Source organism: Punctularia strigosozonata (genome assembly GCF_000264995.1).
Source record: "Punctularia strigosozonata HHB-11173 SS5 unplaced genomic scaffold PUNSTscaffold_2, whole genome shotgun sequence".
NCBI classification, from domain to species: domain Eukaryota; kingdom Fungi; phylum Basidiomycota; class Agaricomycetes; order Corticiales; family Punctulariaceae; genus Punctularia; species Punctularia strigosozonata.
The window spans coordinates 2,415,575-2,432,435 of NW_006767434.1; the positions used below are offsets into that span (position 1 = coordinate 2,415,575).

Below are 16,861 nucleotides of genomic sequence, written 5' to 3' on the forward strand. Positions count from 1 at the left end.
CCATCCAAATCAGCAGAAGCATGTGCCGACCGCGTATCGTGCTGAGATGGTTTGGAAGTTGCTCGGTACTAGTACAAAAGTACGGTGCGCCATCGGGTTAGCTCGCATTCTTCCCGAACGTTTCATGTGTGTCGTTCTCGGGGAACCGTCGACGCCCATAGGCAGCATTACTGTCACCTAATCAGAACCGCGAGCAAGCCTATCCGCAGTGCTGCATAGTCTCACCAAATCGAACCCCTTGTTTCCGGATTCGTGGTTTGCTTCCGCGCTTGCAAGTGTTGGCGGGAAACGTCGGCGGCGGAGCGCTCGCTGCCACGGGGCTCTGCAAAACGTTGCGGTCTGGCACCGAAACTCCAGCTTGCGACACATGCTATGATTGCCGACAAACGGGAAGGCACGAGCAGTTAGATAGTAGTGTCTGGGAGGACGCAGGCGACGATGGAAACAAGGGCAAGCTCTGTGTCGAGTTTCCAGCCTAGTTTTACTAGTAGCCTCCCTGGGACTGTGCCACATGACCACGACCGTCGACCAAAATAGTGCGTCCACTGTCCATTTTCGTTACCGCCAGCTCAAGGCGACAATTATAGGCACTGCGATGACGGGATGGTCATTTGTACTTGCTGCGGTCCCTCGCAGTGTATGCATTGCATACCTGCGCTACTTTTGGAACACGGCCGTCGGACAAATATGAACACTCATGCAAGCCTTTAAATGGTCTAACGACCCTCCAGCAAGAACGAACGTATCGTGACGAATCTCGAACTATCATACTAGCGAATCATTCCGACGCATGCTATCTCTATCCCTCCTGTCAGCCTTGACGAACTTGCCCACTTTGCGTATCGTCGCTGGCGGAGGCGACGGAACCGCCTGCGATTGCATCGGAGTCTGCGGAGTCTGCGGGGTCTTCGGCGACGCTGAGGGCGGGGCCTGCTCTCTGAACGGCGGCGGGGGCGCCTCACTGTATCTTGCCTTGTCCATCGATCCCTTGACGTTCGCTCCGATGGAGGGACCCGCACCCGGGACGCCACTACCACTTCCGCCCTGACCGTCTTTGTCCGCGTCGTAATCCCGCGAGAGTATGTCCTCCAGACGCGCACGGAAGCGATTCACGTCTGCCATGTGCGCCGCCGCCGGATCATCGCCATAATCATCGATGTAGTTGTCCATCGTGCGTATAAGTCGGCAGAGGTCCGCATGGCGGCGCTCGGACTTCTGTGGCTCGTCCTACCAACCGACGTATGATGGTCGGGTTCTTGAATACCGTATTGAAAACATATGTCGATGGCAGGACTCACCTGGTGGCGCACTTTCGCAAGGTACCCCGATATGATGGTGCTTATTGCGCCCAGGACGGCGGTGGAGATCTGACCCTGGTGAGACGATCCGTTTTTTTGGTTTCGAACTGGATTATCTGAAGACAAGCGGTTAGATCGGGACGCACACGTCGACTGTTATCGATTGCGGACAACAGCGTGATCACGGCGCCGACCGCGATCTGCGTAAAGAGGACCACCGTGAGGCCCCATCCGGTCAGATTGGCTGCAGAACCGTATGATGAGCCGACGTTCGACGCGCGGATCAGCACGAAAGGTGACGATCGCACCGGTTGCCTTGCTTTGATCGACGAAGCTCTGCGCCTCTCGAAGCGTTGCGGCAAGTCTCCCTCGCACCGTGTTGTGGTCCGGTCCCTGCGATCGCGAGAGGTCGGGGTCAGAACTCATTCTCGAAGACCGATGGCGGCGCGTACTTCGTCCTTGTCCTCGGCCATGGCTCTAGACAAGTAACACCGGGTTCAACCACGCCGCTGCATCACGCAAACCCGCCGTGGTTGGAAGACCAATGTTCGATGATGGACACTGACGCCGAGGTCGTGCTAGCCTAATCGGGTCAGGGGGTGGCTGTACGGCGCACTGCAGTGTATTTTTGTCGCGAGCGCGTCGCTGAACCCGCGAAGCTATCGCATTGCCCTGGACGCGGGTCAAAGACGACGAGGGAAAACAGGAATCGCAAGATGGCCGAGCCGCGGCGAAGACGCGCGTTCTGTCGCCACTGATCTGATCTGTTTCTGGCCTCGACGAGAAAGTATGGCTGCAGCCCGGATGTGGAGAAAAAGACCGCTTATGGCAGGCGCCCGTCCTAGTCTAGCAGAATGCCTGTTCGCTGGGAGGCATTCCGGACGCTACAGCGAACCCGCTTAGCTCATCTATCTGTGTCACCGAGCTCGCCAGCCCGACGCACATGTTCACGGCGCGAGACAAGCCGTGGGGCCTGCGCCCAGCGAGCTTAAATACGACTCGTGTACCGCATTCCCCGGTCCTCCGTTTGCTCCTCCCAGCTATGTCTTCTCCCTCCCTTCCGCCCCCCGGTCCGCATGACCATGTTTGTGAGTGCGTCGTCGCAGCCATCACCAGTTCTGACGGAGCGACACGCAAACATACAGCGCCGGACGACCCGCGTGCGGTTTGGCCGTACGATCCGTCATTTGCCGCGGCACTGCTCTTCCTCGCCCTGTTCGGGGTGTCGACGATCCTCCATACCGTGCAAATGTTCCGGTACAGAAAGGTAAAATACACTCTTACTCGCCTGTCTCTGTAGTCTAACAACACACCGTCAGTGGATTTCCTGGGTCATCATTATGAGCGCCCTCTGGCAGGTTGTCGGATTCGGTAAGACCATCTGCCTGACCCGCACCGAGTGCCGCAGACCGATCAATGCGCCTTTCCAGTACTCCGCGTACTCTCCACCAGGCACCAACTGAACAAAGGCTACTACTCTGCCTTGCAAATCGTCATCCTGCTCGCCCCGTTATGGACCAACGCCTTCTGTTACATATGCCTCGGTCGCATGATCGGCTACTTTGTTCCTGATCGCAAGCTCATCGGTATACGTGCCGCGCGCTTTTCCTGGCTGTGGATCTGCCTGGATTTCGTGTGCGTTGGAGACTTATCTACCTCAGATGCGCGATTTCTCAACTGCCTCCTCCAGTGCATTCGTGTGAGAGCAACAGACGCACCGTTGCAGCTAACTGCTCAGCAAACCATCTCCACAGCGTTCAAGCTATCGGTGGAGGCATGGCTGCCAACACTGGCCACACCGCCTCCGACGCTCGCGAGGTTCAGAACGGTCTCCATGTTTGTGCGTGCAATCCTCTTCCCCGGACTTCTCTCCCCCTCCCCCCCGGCCAGCGGATGAAACGCTCATCCATACCCCGAATTCGTATAGATATGGGCGGTATCGCGCTCCAGCAGTTCTTCATCTTGTTGTTCCTCTTCATCGCGTACAACTTCCAGCGGAAGGTGAGCAGGGCCCCGGCCTCGCAAGTGCCACCGTACAAGTGGAGGCATCTGCTTTACGGGCTGTATGGTGAGGGTTGTTTTTTCTCGCGTCGATCCAGCGTCTTGACTATCAACAACAGGTGCTCTCGTACTTATCACGGTCAGAACGACATTTCATGATCCTTTCCCTCTTGTATTCTCATGTTCTCGTCCTAGATCCGTATCATCTATCGTCTCGTCGAATTTTCGGGTAAAAATCTCACTAAGGGCTTCGTGCCCTCGCATGAAGGTCCGTGTAGGGTACACCGGATCTCATCCGACCATAGCACTAACATGTTTCCTGCAGTCTTCTACTACTGCTTCGATGCGCTCCCGATGCTGCTTGCGATTTGGATCTTCCATGTTGTCCACCCTGGCCGGTACCTTGTACCCGAGGGTCGCAGAGACAACGCCCAAGCCGCCTCCCGCCGCTCCGAGTCGACGCTCGAGAAGCGCGACGCGGAAATGCACCAGGCAGCGCCCAAGGCACAGTAAACGACCTCTAACGAGGTGCATCACTGTTGCTCCGTTTTGCTGCGAGATGATACCGAGTTGGCGTTCTTCGTGACGGCCGACAATGCTGGACCCTGCCAAGATTTGCGGGAGTTTTCTGTGGTATGAAACTTCCCATGGAAGAGTAAAGTCATCGTAGACTCCGCTCGATATTCTGTCGCTCTTTGCTAGCTACTTGCCGATTAATTATGCAACCGTCGCCTTCTTTGGCATTTTGGATTCGTGTTCGGAATGGTTCATGAGATGCCCGCGCGTCGGATGCGTATTAGCGCTCGGCGCTCGCATTGTAAACGAATTGCGTCGCCGCGTGCCGTGCAACGAGGGTCATACAACGTCGAGAATACAAGGCTTCGGCATCAGTAATAGATTAGAATGGGCTATAGAAGTACATCGTAGTGTTCGTATCCAATGATCTCGGTGCTGAACAGTCCGCAAGCCAATGGCTTAACATATTTCTAACGATCTAAACGGGCGTTTGCTTGACGTTGGCTATGATAACTCTAGTAGACCCCATATATGACGATACGCGGGTTGGGTGGGGTCGACTCTTCATGCCGACTTGCGAGCGGCCATCTTCTTGAACGGCGCTAGTAAGCTACCCTGGCGGATGCGGAACAACCAGGTGAGGCCGTAGATCGCAGCGATGTTGATCGCGCAGTAGACAATCATGAGGCCGAAGTCGCGCCAGTGGTTGGAATAGAAGATGTTGAACGTCGCCTATACGTAGCGTGTGAGATGGGCTTGATGATGATGAGTGAATGGTTTGACTGACCTCCAAGAACTCATTGGTCGTCCTGGTAGAGCAGAAGTGGCACTCGTCCGTTGCATTCGGGTTCGTAAGGTATCCTCCGGCCTTAGCGATGTAGTTCGCGAAGTAGTTCGAGCAGGTCTGACCCGACGGAGGTATTATCACCGCGAGTTCCTTGGTGGAGCATGTGATCAACTGGTTGCCGATAGCTTGGCCGAGGACCCCTTCAATGAGGTACGTGTAAGGCGAGACGCGGTACATCCTAGATATATGTCAGCCGAGGCTGTCGAGAGCTTGGAAAGTTCCCACCATTTCCACCAGCCCAACTGGCGGAAAGGTTGCATGACACCGTTGAAGGTTAGGACGAAGCTGAACAGGAAGGAGAACAGCACGGATGCGATTCTGGGTACAAGCAGTTGAGTAAGCAATACTTGGACGAGGACGAGAAGAGTGGAGGACGTACTCGGCGTTAGGGGACATCGCAGCAACAGCTTGTCCGATGGTGGAGTAATAGATCGGGAAAGCGATGCACATCACAAGATACGTGTAGCCGGCGCGGTCGTTATTGAACCCGACTGTCCAGTACTGAAACGCGAATCAGGATATTGCCAATGCCCTCGCGGCAAAGTTGCTTACCCAACATAAGTAGAACAACGATGATCCAATAATGTTCCATGGAATCTCTGCGATGATCTGCGCTGTGAGCAACGCAGTCCATGAGAACATCCGGGAAGGACGCTCTCGTATTTCGAAGACTCCACGTGTCACAAGGAACGGAACCTGGCCTTGTTGCGCAAGGGGGACTGATAGAATGCAACCCTGTCATGACCTTAGTAAGTCCATCGTAAGGACGTTCTCCCGAGAGGGTCGTACCATGTATATGGCGAAAAGCTGGTTTTGGACACCTTGCTGGGAGTTGGCCGATTGGAAAAATGTGAAACTGTACGGGACAAATGAGAGGGCTATGCGCGCAGCCTATCGCTGTGGACATACCCGATGAACAGACCGCCCGCGATATTCAGCGCGAATTTAGATATCAAATACGTCGGATCGCGCCAAATGTCCATGGAGGTCCGATGCAAGAGCAGAGCAACTTGGTACGGCCAGGCTGTGGCGTATTCTGAGTGACGAGCTACTTCGACGGCGGGACGATTCCGGCCGTCGCGATGAATAACCTCGATCTCTTCTTGAGTTGCTTTGAAGTTCGGGCTACTTTGCCACACCTCGAACCAATCACGATCCGTCGTAGCCGTCGCTCCGGCGCCAATGATGTCGAGCATATACTCGGCTGGGTTCTCAACTTCCGTGATATGACGGGCTCCGTTGCCTTCGAAGTAGTCAATCATCGCTTGAGAATGGTGTCCGAGCGGTCCGAAGTAGACTGTTTGGCCTCCCTTCTTCAACAGCAGGAGGCGATCGAAACATTGGAAAAGCTCGGCAGACGGCTGATGGATGGTACAGAGAATCGCTTGGCCGCTGTCCGCAAGTTCACGGAGGAATTGCACAATTGCCCAAGCAGACTGCGAGTCCAAACCTGTAAGAGGTTAGATCTTTTTCAGGCGGGCATACAAGATTCATACCTGAGGTAGGCTCGTCCAGGAAGAGAAGTAAACGCGGCTGGGTATACAGATGAGCACTGGATAGAGCGAGAAAGTGGAGCCCAAACCTTAGCAGCCAATTCCACTCCAATCGTCGTGCGCTTGCGATGTTCGACACCCAACGATCCGACGATGGCGTCTGCCCAGGCCTCAAGACCGCACATGTGTAGGCATTTCTCCACGTACTCTGCTTTCTCTGAGCTAGGAACGCTCTGGGGCTGTCGCATATCCGCCGAGAACCGGAGAGCTTCGCGAACGGTCATGTTGGCAATATGCGTGTCCATCTGTTGCACGTAACCCGTCTGCGCCTGGAAATCCGGAGGAAGGGGCTGTCCGTTGACGAAGCGGTCTCCGCGAACGATTCCGCTGCCGACGCGCTCGGCCAAGACATTGAGTAGAGTCGTCTTGCCGGCTCCAGACTCTCCCATCAACGCAGTAAGCTTGCCAGGAGCGACGTAACCGGAGACATCGGCCAGGAGCTGTCGCTCCCCGCCGGAGACCGGAACGTAGTAATTGAGATGCTGCCACGAGAAAACATCTGTCATAGGCGGTGCAGCGATTGCATCCTTCTTTTCGTCCAAATTCTCAGATTGACCACGAGATGCGTTCGACTTCCCCTTCTCCTCGTCGGTGGCAGCCTCGGCTTCCTGTAGTACTTGTGCGCGAGAGCCTCGCTTGAAGAGAGTGACAGCATTTTGACCCGCCAGGCTCGTGTTGAACTCGGTAGCCACGAGCAGGAAAGTGATGAAGCCGACGCCAAAGGCAAGAACGATGCCCCAATCCTGTACACGTTTTGAGTTCCCAAGGGCGGATCAACACACATCGATGACTTACCCTCCAGAGATATTTGTGGTAATATGCATAAGAGAGACTGACGTAGCGAGAGCCCTGCACAGTGTTCTGGCCAGGTAGGGAGCCGACCGTGGCACAAGCCTGGTTATTCAGGGAGACACCTTCGTAACCTGGTCCGGAGGGGACCAAGTTGGCGCAAGTCCCAACCAAGTCGTAGAACTCGTTGGTCATGATCGCCTCATAACCGTATCTAGTATGATAATTTAGTGGGCCCTGAATCGGCCATAGAATTGAGCATTCTTACCGAAGGGGATTTATGTAGGTAATCCACTTCAATGCGCCGATCATTGACGGCTTGGGAATGGAATAGCCTGGTTGGCTGCTCATTGGTACGCGATTCAAGCAAAGATAGTCGTTGCAGTACTCACCAGTGTACAATACCAGAGCGAGGATACTAATACCTGCGATGGTTTGAGCCGGTGCGGGAGACTTGAACGACGCGGCCAGGAAACGGAACCTACGAATCGTCAGGAAATGATACAGGGCATAACATAGACGAAACTCACCAAGCTTTCATCGTCACTGTCATGGTGAACACCAGGAGGTAGAAGATGAAAAACTGGCCCGCCGTGCGCTGCAAGCCAACAAGAAAATAGATGATGATGGAGAAAAGTAACATGGTAATGAACGTGATAGGCACATCGACCACAGTGAGCGCGACCGCCTCGACGAACGGGTGGTACATGGCGGCTCGGTTGTGGCGGAAGACAATGGGACGTTGACCGAAGAGTGCGGGAATCTCGGACATGGTGCTGAGCGCTGCGAAGAGGAGGGAGAAGAAGAGTACACCACCGCGCGAGAAGTAGGCGGAGGTACTCTTCGGCAGGTTGTAGAAAACCGTTCCTGCAAAAACAGTAAGCACGCGAGAGAACGAAGAATTGCGGGGGAGCTCACCGACTATGATGGCCTGAATGACGAATGATCTGCATGAGGAAGGTGAAGGTCAACAACATGCTCGTGCCTCCAGGGGCGCGATTCGACTCACAAAGTCATGATAGCCTGCTCCGCAATGCTTCCCTTCAGGATTTGCGTCCGGCGAACCATCAATGTCTTGATCTGCATGAAGACCGTTATCGTGTACGGCGAGGCCTTGCGCGTCCGCTTCGCATGCTCTGCACGAGCACTCGTCTTGTACGCAGCTGAGCGCTCGGGCTTGCCGGTAAACTCGGCCCGATAGGACTCAATGTCCTTCTCGTTCAATTGGCTCAGCTCGGAGCGTTTAAACGCGGCCGCCATGTCGGTCGCCGTGAGCGGGATCGGAGTCGTTATATTCTCCTGGAGCTCACGCCCGTTCGGGTCCGTAACGGACACGAGGAAGTCGGCCGTCGTCTGACGGTTGTGAGGGCGGAAGCCCAGGTCGAGGAAGTACTGCCGTGCACGATCGGCGGGGCCAAAGTAGACCATTTTGCCCTCGTTGATCACGCAAACTTTATCGAAGAGCTCGTACAACTGTTCGCCTGCTTGGTAGATCGAAACAATCGTTGCTAGCGAGACAAACCATCAGCGAGACTGAACTCGGCAGTGAACATTCTGAATCTTACTCAGACGCATAGTGTCACTAGCGATGCGGAGAGCGCGAACAAACTCTAGCGCGGTACTTGCATCGAGGCCACGGGTGGAGTTGTCCCATGAACCGATCAAGCTCCGGGTGGCAAGCGCCTCACTGATGGAAACACGTTTCTTCTCACCTCCGGAGACGCCTCGAACCCTGTTGTCTCCGACAGGCGTGTTCTTCGCGTGTTTGAGGCCGAAGATGGTCTCCAGGATGTTAGTGATGGTGTCCACATATTCCTCGCGAGACATGCCCGCAACACGATTTCGTGGCGTCCGTGTCTTTGCTGCAAAACGCAGAGTTTCATCCACGGTGAGTGTCGGGAAATGCACGTCGTCTTCGGGGGAGTATTGGACATCTCCCCGGTATCGACTCTCGATCTCCTCGGGCGCGAAGGAATCATAGTGCACTTCACCCTCGATGGCGTGATAGTCACCCCTTTGATTAGCAAGGGTTTTGAGAAGCGTAGTGCATCCAGAGCCTGGTCGACCGAGTACGACTGGACGCCGAGTTTAGGGGCGAAACGCGGTCGGAAAATCAGCTACTCACGAAGCATCTCGCCTGGGCGGACCACCCCCTCAAAGCCAGACAATATATCGCGGAGAGGCGGATGCCTGGCATTCTGTATGGACTCCCATATTGTAGCGGGGTTCAACATGGAGGCGAGCGTCGGCTGGTAGCTCGCCGCCGCACCAAGCCCGATAACGCGCAAGTCCTTGAACATGACTCCAAGCTCGCGAAGCTTGACATCCTCCTTCTGTAACCTGTAAGAAGGATCCGTCAATATGTCGAAGCGTCGGATTCAGTGCATATACTCACTTTCGTATCACTGACCGCAAGGTTTTGCCGAAATCGAACTTTTCACCGAGCAAGGTCTCATCTGAATCGGTTTCGCTCTCCGGGGAGGCCGGGCGCGCCTGCTCTTGAACGGGGTGTCCGGACGCGCGACTCGCGACTCGCTGCGCGGCCGGAAGATCGCGCTGCTCCTGGGACATCCGCGACAACGTGCGGGCTAGCTCTCGGACGCCCTGGGGATCAAAAAAGCCGGCGTCCACATGGGACGCAGACGAGCCTCGACGCCTGGGGTGGTGGTGAGGCAGATGGGGACTCGGATGTGCATGCGCATGTTCGTGGTTGGGGTGTGCTAGATTGTGGATGGCCTCGTGCACGATTTCGCCCAGAGCGGACGGGCCCTCCGGAATGACGGGGAGAGCCTCGTCGTGCTGGGCGTGCTCGAGCTGTTCAGCGTCTTCGGGCATGCTGGACGGGGTCAAGAGCGATCAACGGGGTACGCATCTTATTATATGTTTATAGGAGTCGATATGACGATCGCTAACGCGACCCCCGGCGGACTGCGGCTCGTTCGTTTTGCCCGCCGATCGACCGGTTGTCGGTGATCGTAGATTCCCACGTAAGCCGGCTGACGCCCATTCTGGTTCCTTGCGCTCCTTCTCCCCGCGTCGTTGAACCGGTGTGTCAGCATGTTCACGTCGCTCCACCGACGGCCAAAGCGGCAACGCTTCGTTCTGGCAATGGCCGACAGATTTGCGACGGATGCATAGCGGGTAGCACCCTTTCCGACGCGCCGTGACACCGCGGACTCTTTCTTTTCACGGGAAGGTCCAATGGATGATCCCCATCCGCCAAGACATGCGAAATCCAAGCGGGATCAGGGTCTGGACTGCACGCATCGATAGTAGTAACTTAGCGTTAGTACATACACAGACTGGCTTGATAAGCTGCACGTTTAGCAAGATAAAGGGCCCTGCTACGTCGAACTTGAGACCGTGCCGGCGTAGTAAATCCTCCGCACCCATCGCCGACGACGCGTCATGCCCTGGCCAGCGCTGATCCACTCGTCTTTTGGGGCAGCACTCGCGTCCTGCCAGGCGTCGTTAGAATATACCCAACCATCTACAGACGCGGTACATGGGTTTTAGTCCTATTGCTGACATATTCTCGGGGCAAGACTCACATTCATCCGATCCGCACTCTATCCATGTTCCCTCGACATCCGGGCGCCAGTCCTCCGTCTCGACGAAGGTCCACCCGGGCGCCAACGAGAACGTGAGGTTGCTACTGCAATCGCGTCAGCATGTGTACACCTCGGCCAAGAATTCACGGAAGCGCGAGAGCAAGAACAGGGCCACTACGCCGCGCACTCATCGCGGCCCCGATATCGGCGCAGCTGAGCGCGGCAGATCCCGCGCGTAGCGAGTCGTGGCAAATACCCATGGCGCGATGGTGCGAATGCGAGCATGGAGGGCATCACAAACTCGCATCTGACGAAGACGCCACGGAACCTGATCAGGAAAGGGGCATCACAAATCCGCACCTCACTTCACCGCTTCCGTCGGGCTGCACGGCGCTCCAGCCGTCCCTGCCTCGCGTCCACGCCAGTCTCTCGCCGTGTCTCAGATTCATTTTGCTCCATGCACCTTCTCCCGCAGAGCCGGACGCGCCCCCGCCGCCCGTCGCACCGTCGGCCGCGGCTCCCACGCGCGGCGCAAACCGCTCGTTCTCGAATAGTTCCACCTCTCGCATCTCGCTCCGCCAGTGCTTGTCTTCGAGCCTGTCGTCGTCAACCGCGCGAACGAGGCGGGCATGCATGCGTCGCCGGTTGAGCTCTATAGATGGGTGCGCGAGCAGGCGGGGAAGAATGAACCCGCGGATGAGCGGGTGGGTGAGGCCAAACGGCGCAAGGCCAAGCACAAGGAACGTCGGGCGCATGGGGAGCGTATAGAGGAGGGGAAGGCTAGCCATGGCCAGCACGGACAAGCACACCAGCAGCGGTTTACTGTAGACACTCTGATGCGTCAGGTGCGGCAGCAGAGGTATCAAGTAGTCGTGTAGATCGGCGCTATATCAAATTCGGGTCAATTACTGCCGGTCTAAGGGAGGAGGTTGACGTACACGGCACCCATCAAGTTCTGAATACCTTGAATGTTAGCCTGCCAATCAACGCTGCCCTCTCCAGGTTGGGTCGTCGGTACTGGAGGCACGGTGCTCCCCGAGTTGTAAGATGCGATGTGATGGGACGGATATGTGGCGAGGAGAACACCAATAGGAAGCAGGAGAGGCAACAGCAGTACGAGCCGCGGAAAGTAACCTGCATGCTATTTTCAGACACCCGGACGCGCAATACGCAAGAGGACAACATACAAAGGAATGCGTAGGACGCCATCCAGACACTAGTGACTCTCCATCCCCTCCTCCACATCAAGATCTCCTCCATCCGGTCTTGTAGCCAGAACACCGGCCCCACTTTGGAGACAAAGCGCCGGAAGTTGACCGTGGTAATTGGGATAGACAATGGATCGCGCTGCGGGGTTCGTGAGTCAGTAGTGGTTGATCTGAAGCAGTTACAGAGCCATACCGTGGATAATAGCTGCTCCGCATGTCGCGGGTTCCGCTCTGTCCCGTTGCTCGGCAGCGACGACAACAGGATAGCGGGCAAGCTAAATGCCGCGGCAGCTGCTGGAGAGGCAGCCGATGGTACGCTGGCGGCGGCGGCGGCGGCCTTGGCGGATGAAGAGAGCTCTTCGGGGTGAGGGAGGGAGGTGACTATCCTGCGTGCGGGGTGGACGTTATCGCTAGAAGGAGTGCTGGATCGTAGAGGGGCTGCATATGGTGGTATCTCCACATAGTCCACGGTGGCCATTGTTGTTGGTAGAGCAACCTAGAACACCAGATCCCTCTTGAGGACAGACAGTGGAGCCGCGCCCGTAGTTGTTCGTGCGGTGTGTCAAGCGGGTCAAACGACTGCGTAGGTACTGTAACTGAGCGCTCTGTAACTGGTTCCGCTGCCAATGCCAACGAAAATGTCTTCACTTGAGTCTCGTTGCAAGAAATACTGACAATGGGCCTGTGTAGCAAAGTCAGGCCTGGCAATAGTTTAAGCACGCTCGGAACGAGGGACTGGACAGGCTTCGTTGTCACGTGCGTATCCCCGTAGAGTACATGTGCAGTGTACACTGTACAGCGCCCGCACGTTGCAGAGAATATCGTCATGAACTTCGATCAACCCGCCGACTACTACGATTATAACGTCCCGGAGCTTGTTGATGACCTAAACAACCTCATTCGCGCTCTGCATCTTCACAACATCGAAGTGCAATCTCCCGAGGAGCTCACACCGTCACTCTTATTAGGCCTTCTCGAATGTATTGTGCAAGCACGCCTTCCAATCTCACAGGATATCCGCAGAGCTCGCGACCTCGGTGCCAAAGTGCAGGCCATGAAGATCTTCCTCGGTGTGCTCGAGGACGATGTGCTCCAGCAGGACGTTGGGCTCGCGAATGTAGATCCTCGGAGGCTGGCTGAAGGCGAATGGGATGAGACTGTCTACGTAGGACAGGTTCTGTGCTGGCTTGCCAGAAGGCGAGACATTCTGCCTGCCGAGCCCGAAGAAGGGCCTGACGTGGATCCATCGACCTTGCCGCGATTGCCTTTGCCGCATCTACAGACCCTGTCTCCTTCAACTCGGTCCACGACGACGAACAGCATGAACACGGGTCTCTCCATTACCTCTTCATCGGAAGAGACGGTCACTACCGCGGATTTACAGCCATCTGAAGGAGACGAACCCATGGACGACGAGAATCATGTACCTCCCCGCTGCATTCACGAGGTCGACGATACTCCATCCTTCTCCTTTGGGGTGCCAGCCAATGAGTCTCACTTAGGGGTCCGCGGAAGTAACGTACCAGCATACGATGCAGACGACCCTTTCGCCATCTGCGACTGCGCCACTCGAGCTTCAGCGTCGAGCGAAGGCAATCGTCCACCGATCCGTCATACAGGCTGGATAGAACGAGCAGATGAAGAATCTGAAGTGAACACATTTGAGGCGAGTTATCGGCAGGTTCGCCAAGCTACGCCGAAGAGACCCGACAGTATCACCACACCAGATGTGAGTATGCGACACTCTGTGCTCAGTTCCCCGCTCAACTGCATCTTGGTGGATCACTGATCCGCAATGCACAGGCACGGCGCCCATCCTTACCTTCAGGTTTCACCCCGCCGCACTCGTCAACGCCGAAGAAGAAGGTCTATGATCGCATTACGGCCCGTCAGGATTTAGAGTCCCCCACGCGACGCAGGATCCAACTGCTGAACGAGCGAGCAAGGCTGTTATCGGAGCTGGCAAAGCTCTCGATCTGAGCTATTGGATTTCGCTGCCGACGTCTCCTCATGTATATCGCTGAAGCCCCTCGCCCGTGACCATCTCGAACCCGACACATCGGAGATCTCCAAAATGAAACCTCGAGAACAGCTTTCACCTGGAACCATGTCCATGCGTCGGTCCTTGCGGCTGCTTGTAGGGTTCCGATCAGAGGAGGTACTTGCAGATACGCGGGACGTCCCGCCGGAGCCGGGTATATCAAAAGCAAGTCACATCTCTGTATTATCGCTAACAGTGATGTCGCCAGGGAAAGGAATGCAATCCTCAGCTGCCTTTCCCTTGGGCTGATAATCTAGTCAAGAAGGGAGAAGATGTGGTGATTCTCCATGTTCCGGCCTTTGGCGCTTTCATGGGTCAAACTTGTCTTTCCGAGCTTGACCCTGCCTTCAAGTTGAAAATATCACCATGTTGTAGTCTACTGCGCCGGTTCCGCCGTAGCTTAGGACTACTAACTGTGCACAAGATAAAGCATGATGATTCGAGGCGCATCAAATTACCAAAGAGACACACGCATGTAGTAGAAGTGAATCTTGTTTCCCTCCAAGTTTAAACGGGCGAGGAGCCCGGGTTAGTGAACCAACTCTGAACGCCTGTGGCAGTCAGAATTCTTCCACCCATATTTCGTCCAGGAAGCGCACGTCGTCGATCGTTTGAACATCCATCTTCGCTGAGCCATCGCCTCTGTTAAGCCATATCCACCTACGGTCATTGGTCAGACAGCGAGGTGGAACAGCCAAGGATAGTACAGACTTACATTTCACTACGTATGTCACGTAAGGTCCCCATGTAGTCTCGAACACACCCGATCCTTCATCCCAAGAATTGTCACCGTGGTCACCACAATTACTGACATGGCATTCTCAGAGGTTACAAATACGTCGGAAAATGACAAAGATACTCACAAGTGGATAATGCCAGGTACGAGTGGTCCATCTTTCCTGCGGTTCTCCGCATATCCACTCACCCCCAAAGATAAATCAAACGCTTCCGATTCCGTTGCGACATCCGATAGTTTCCCAGGATCCACGCCGTGTATATCATCGCAATAGGAGATATCCCAATTGGCGAAGACGCACGAACTGGTCGCGTCGATACGTGTAGAGCAGCGCGTATACACCCTGGTCTGCGAAGTCGATGTCTTTCGGGTTCCAACCTACTACTATTGGTCCGATTGGCAGCCTGGCCGTCGTACACCAAAGCAACCACGCCTTCCTCTGTTGGCGAGCCTAAATGGCTCGGATGTCAGGGCGGCGGGTGCAAGAGAGAGCAAGAGAGTGGAAGGCATCAATGGCGCCTCGCGCCACCGCATGAGGGCCAGGTTGAGACGAATTACACAGGAGCAGACACTACCTGCGTGACTTGCTTCTTCCTTTGCAGTGACAGCTGCGATGGTGTTGGGTGTAAATTGCTCGAACTCGCGCCAGAGCGCCACTGGGTCATCTGCAATGTAACCTGATCAGGAACGAATGTTCGATGGGTGCCAACGCGCTTACAAGTGAACAAAGAATCAGTATCAATATAGATAGCTTTCTCTACAAGGATGATTTCGTGTAAAAACGGCTTGACCAGTTGGTACTTATTCACCGCGTCCTTCGCTGACACTCTGACCAGATATTCACCTCGCTTGTTCCACTCCACGGACCTTCCCTACGATACGCAACGCAAGGGAGGTGATTTCCAAGACTTCCTGCGATGGATGCACCAACGGCGGGTCGGATGTTGCTACACTCACTGGCGCCCCTGTCGGCTCCCCTCTCGCATCGAGCGCCAGACCACATTCAAACCTGGTCTCGCCTGTTGCAAGAACCGTTATCTCTTGATTGAACATCAGTCCTTTCAAGCCGGGAGACGATGCCCCCCTGTCGCTTTGCGGTGGATATCCTACACTTGCCTTGGACCACCGTTGGACCGCGACCACGGACGCACCCTTCCTCCCTCCGATGAAGACATCCAACGAAGACATTCAAGTCACATTATATCCTCCCATTAGCTTCACTTCATTCCACGACCATTGCACTTCTGTGACCCCTTGTCGCCTCCGCCCCGCCAAACCCGCTCCATCTACATCGGTCACGTGACGCATCTTCCCCGCGTCTACCTGTCTGCTCAGCCTTGCGCGTTGAGCTCTCCCTTAGACTTCCACCTTGTGCGCGAGGCTTGCTACGTTGAATGCTCCGCCTTGAGCGAGCCAGGACCACGCCCACCCGCTCTGCACCTCGCAAGCGTGACTCGGTCTGCTCCGCATCCCGCGTTGAGCCTTGTCGCATTGGCCCCGCTTCGCCTTCCAATTGGGCTCTCCCTGACCCCGCCTCTCGGCCTGTTGCGAGATCGCGCCGGCGATGGCATCCCCTGCTACGCCTCCGGGAGCATGTTCCGTCTGGGCTCTCCCTGACCCCGCTTCTCGGCCTGTTGCGAGATCGCGCCGGCGATGGCATCCCTCGCTCCGCCTCCGGGAGCCTGTTCCGTCTGGGCTCTCCCTGACCCCGCCTCTCGGCCTGTTGCGAGATCGCGCCGGCGATGGCATCCCCTGCTCCGCCTCCGGGAGCTTGTTCCGTCTGGGCTCTCCCTGACCCCGCTTCTCGGCCTGTTGCGAGACCGCGCTGGTGATGGCATCCCCTGCCTCGCTTCTGAAAGCCAATGATTGACATATACCTATGTTGCTCAGTCTATCGAGGATGCTTTTCCCCAACCGCTTTTTTCCCACTGGGTTTTAGTGGTTGGGTTTTTAGTGCGCCGACATGGATCGACTACAGCGCAGGTAGGGGCCTGAAGAGGTCAGGACTCTGGGGTAGGACAGACCTGGAGTAGGGCATACAGTACGATACACATTCATGTAATTATGCACACTCTGGTCGAAGCGGTGTGTTGGCTCATAGAGCGGACGGGAACCGTGTAGACCAGGGTGTCCCGGCTCGCCACTAGTGCGAGGCCCTGGGGCCCGGCTGTTCCGGTATTGGGACCGCGCCGGTTAATACTACCTACCTACCTACCAGCTGCCTACGCCACTTCGGCGCACGCGCTCGAACGCGTACTCTTCGTCGACGACGTAAAGTCTGACAATTATATCCCGCACCGGTCTATCGACGAGGACCAGCG

At 55.9% G+C, this 16,861-nt stretch overlaps 5 protein-coding genes across 5 annotated transcripts; 2 read left to right on the top strand and 3 right to left on the bottom strand.

Moving 5' to 3' along the window:
- Positions 1-694: 694 nt before the first annotated feature.
- Positions 695-1,807, bottom strand: PUNSTDRAFT_141476 (uncharacterized protein). Its single transcript, XM_007380420.1, has 5 exons — positions 1,751-1,807; positions 1,607-1,691; positions 1,445-1,542; positions 1,299-1,373; positions 695-1,227 (listed from the first exon to the last, which is right to left on the bottom strand). The coding sequence occupies exons 1-5, from the start codon at positions 1,769-1,771 to the stop codon at positions 766-768; spliced, it is 741 nt and encodes a 246-aa protein (XP_007380482.1). The 5' UTR covers positions 1,772-1,807; the 3' UTR covers positions 695-765.
- A 533-nt stretch (positions 1,808-2,340) lies between these two features.
- PUNSTDRAFT_131147 (RTA1-domain-containing protein) lies at positions 2,341-3,812 on the top strand (the record flags this gene model as incomplete). The annotated part of the gene is made up of 10 exons (XM_007380421.1): positions 2,341-2,386; positions 2,444-2,565; positions 2,618-2,669; positions 2,729-2,933; positions 2,989-2,997; positions 3,053-3,138; positions 3,226-3,366; positions 3,419-3,438; positions 3,495-3,567; positions 3,625-3,812. 10 exons carry the CDS (start codon positions 2,341-2,343, stop codon positions 3,810-3,812), a joined length of 942 nt encoding a protein of 313 aa, XP_007380483.1.
- A 369-nt stretch (positions 3,813-4,181) lies between these two features.
- Positions 4,182-9,695, bottom strand: PUNSTDRAFT_82390 (uncharacterized protein). The gene is made up of 19 exons (XM_007380422.1): positions 9,537-9,695; positions 9,400-9,497; positions 9,130-9,344; positions 8,570-9,079; positions 8,014-8,512; positions 7,923-7,951; positions 7,535-7,871; positions 7,397-7,485; positions 7,273-7,339; positions 7,011-7,218; positions 6,245-6,958; positions 6,159-6,195; positions 5,572-6,112; positions 5,452-5,518; positions 5,215-5,397; positions 5,042-5,163; positions 4,888-4,980; positions 4,603-4,840; positions 4,182-4,547 (listed from the first exon to the last, which is right to left on the bottom strand). Exons 1-19 carry the CDS (start codon positions 9,573-9,575, stop codon positions 4,380-4,382), a joined length of 4,254 nt encoding a protein of 1,417 aa, XP_007380484.1. The 5' UTR covers positions 9,576-9,695; the 3' UTR covers positions 4,182-4,379.
- Positions 9,696-10,348: 653 nt separating this feature from the next.
- PUNSTDRAFT_42378 (uncharacterized protein) lies at positions 10,349-12,241 on the bottom strand (the record flags this gene model as incomplete). Its single annotated transcript, XM_007380423.1, has 6 exons — positions 10,349-10,494; positions 10,556-10,659; positions 10,916-11,440; positions 11,494-11,689; positions 11,743-11,902; positions 11,957-12,241. The coding sequence occupies 6 exons, from the start codon at positions 12,239-12,241 to the stop codon at positions 10,349-10,351; spliced, it is 1,416 nt and encodes a 471-aa protein (XP_007380485.1).
- Positions 12,242-12,589: 348 nt separating this feature from the next.
- PUNSTDRAFT_131150 (uncharacterized protein) lies at positions 12,590-13,743 on the top strand (the record flags this gene model as incomplete). Its single annotated transcript, XM_007380424.1, has 2 exons — positions 12,590-13,492; positions 13,567-13,743. 2 exons carry the CDS (start codon positions 12,590-12,592, stop codon positions 13,741-13,743), a joined length of 1,080 nt encoding a protein of 359 aa, XP_007380486.1.
- Positions 13,744-16,861: the final 3,118 nt, after the last annotated feature.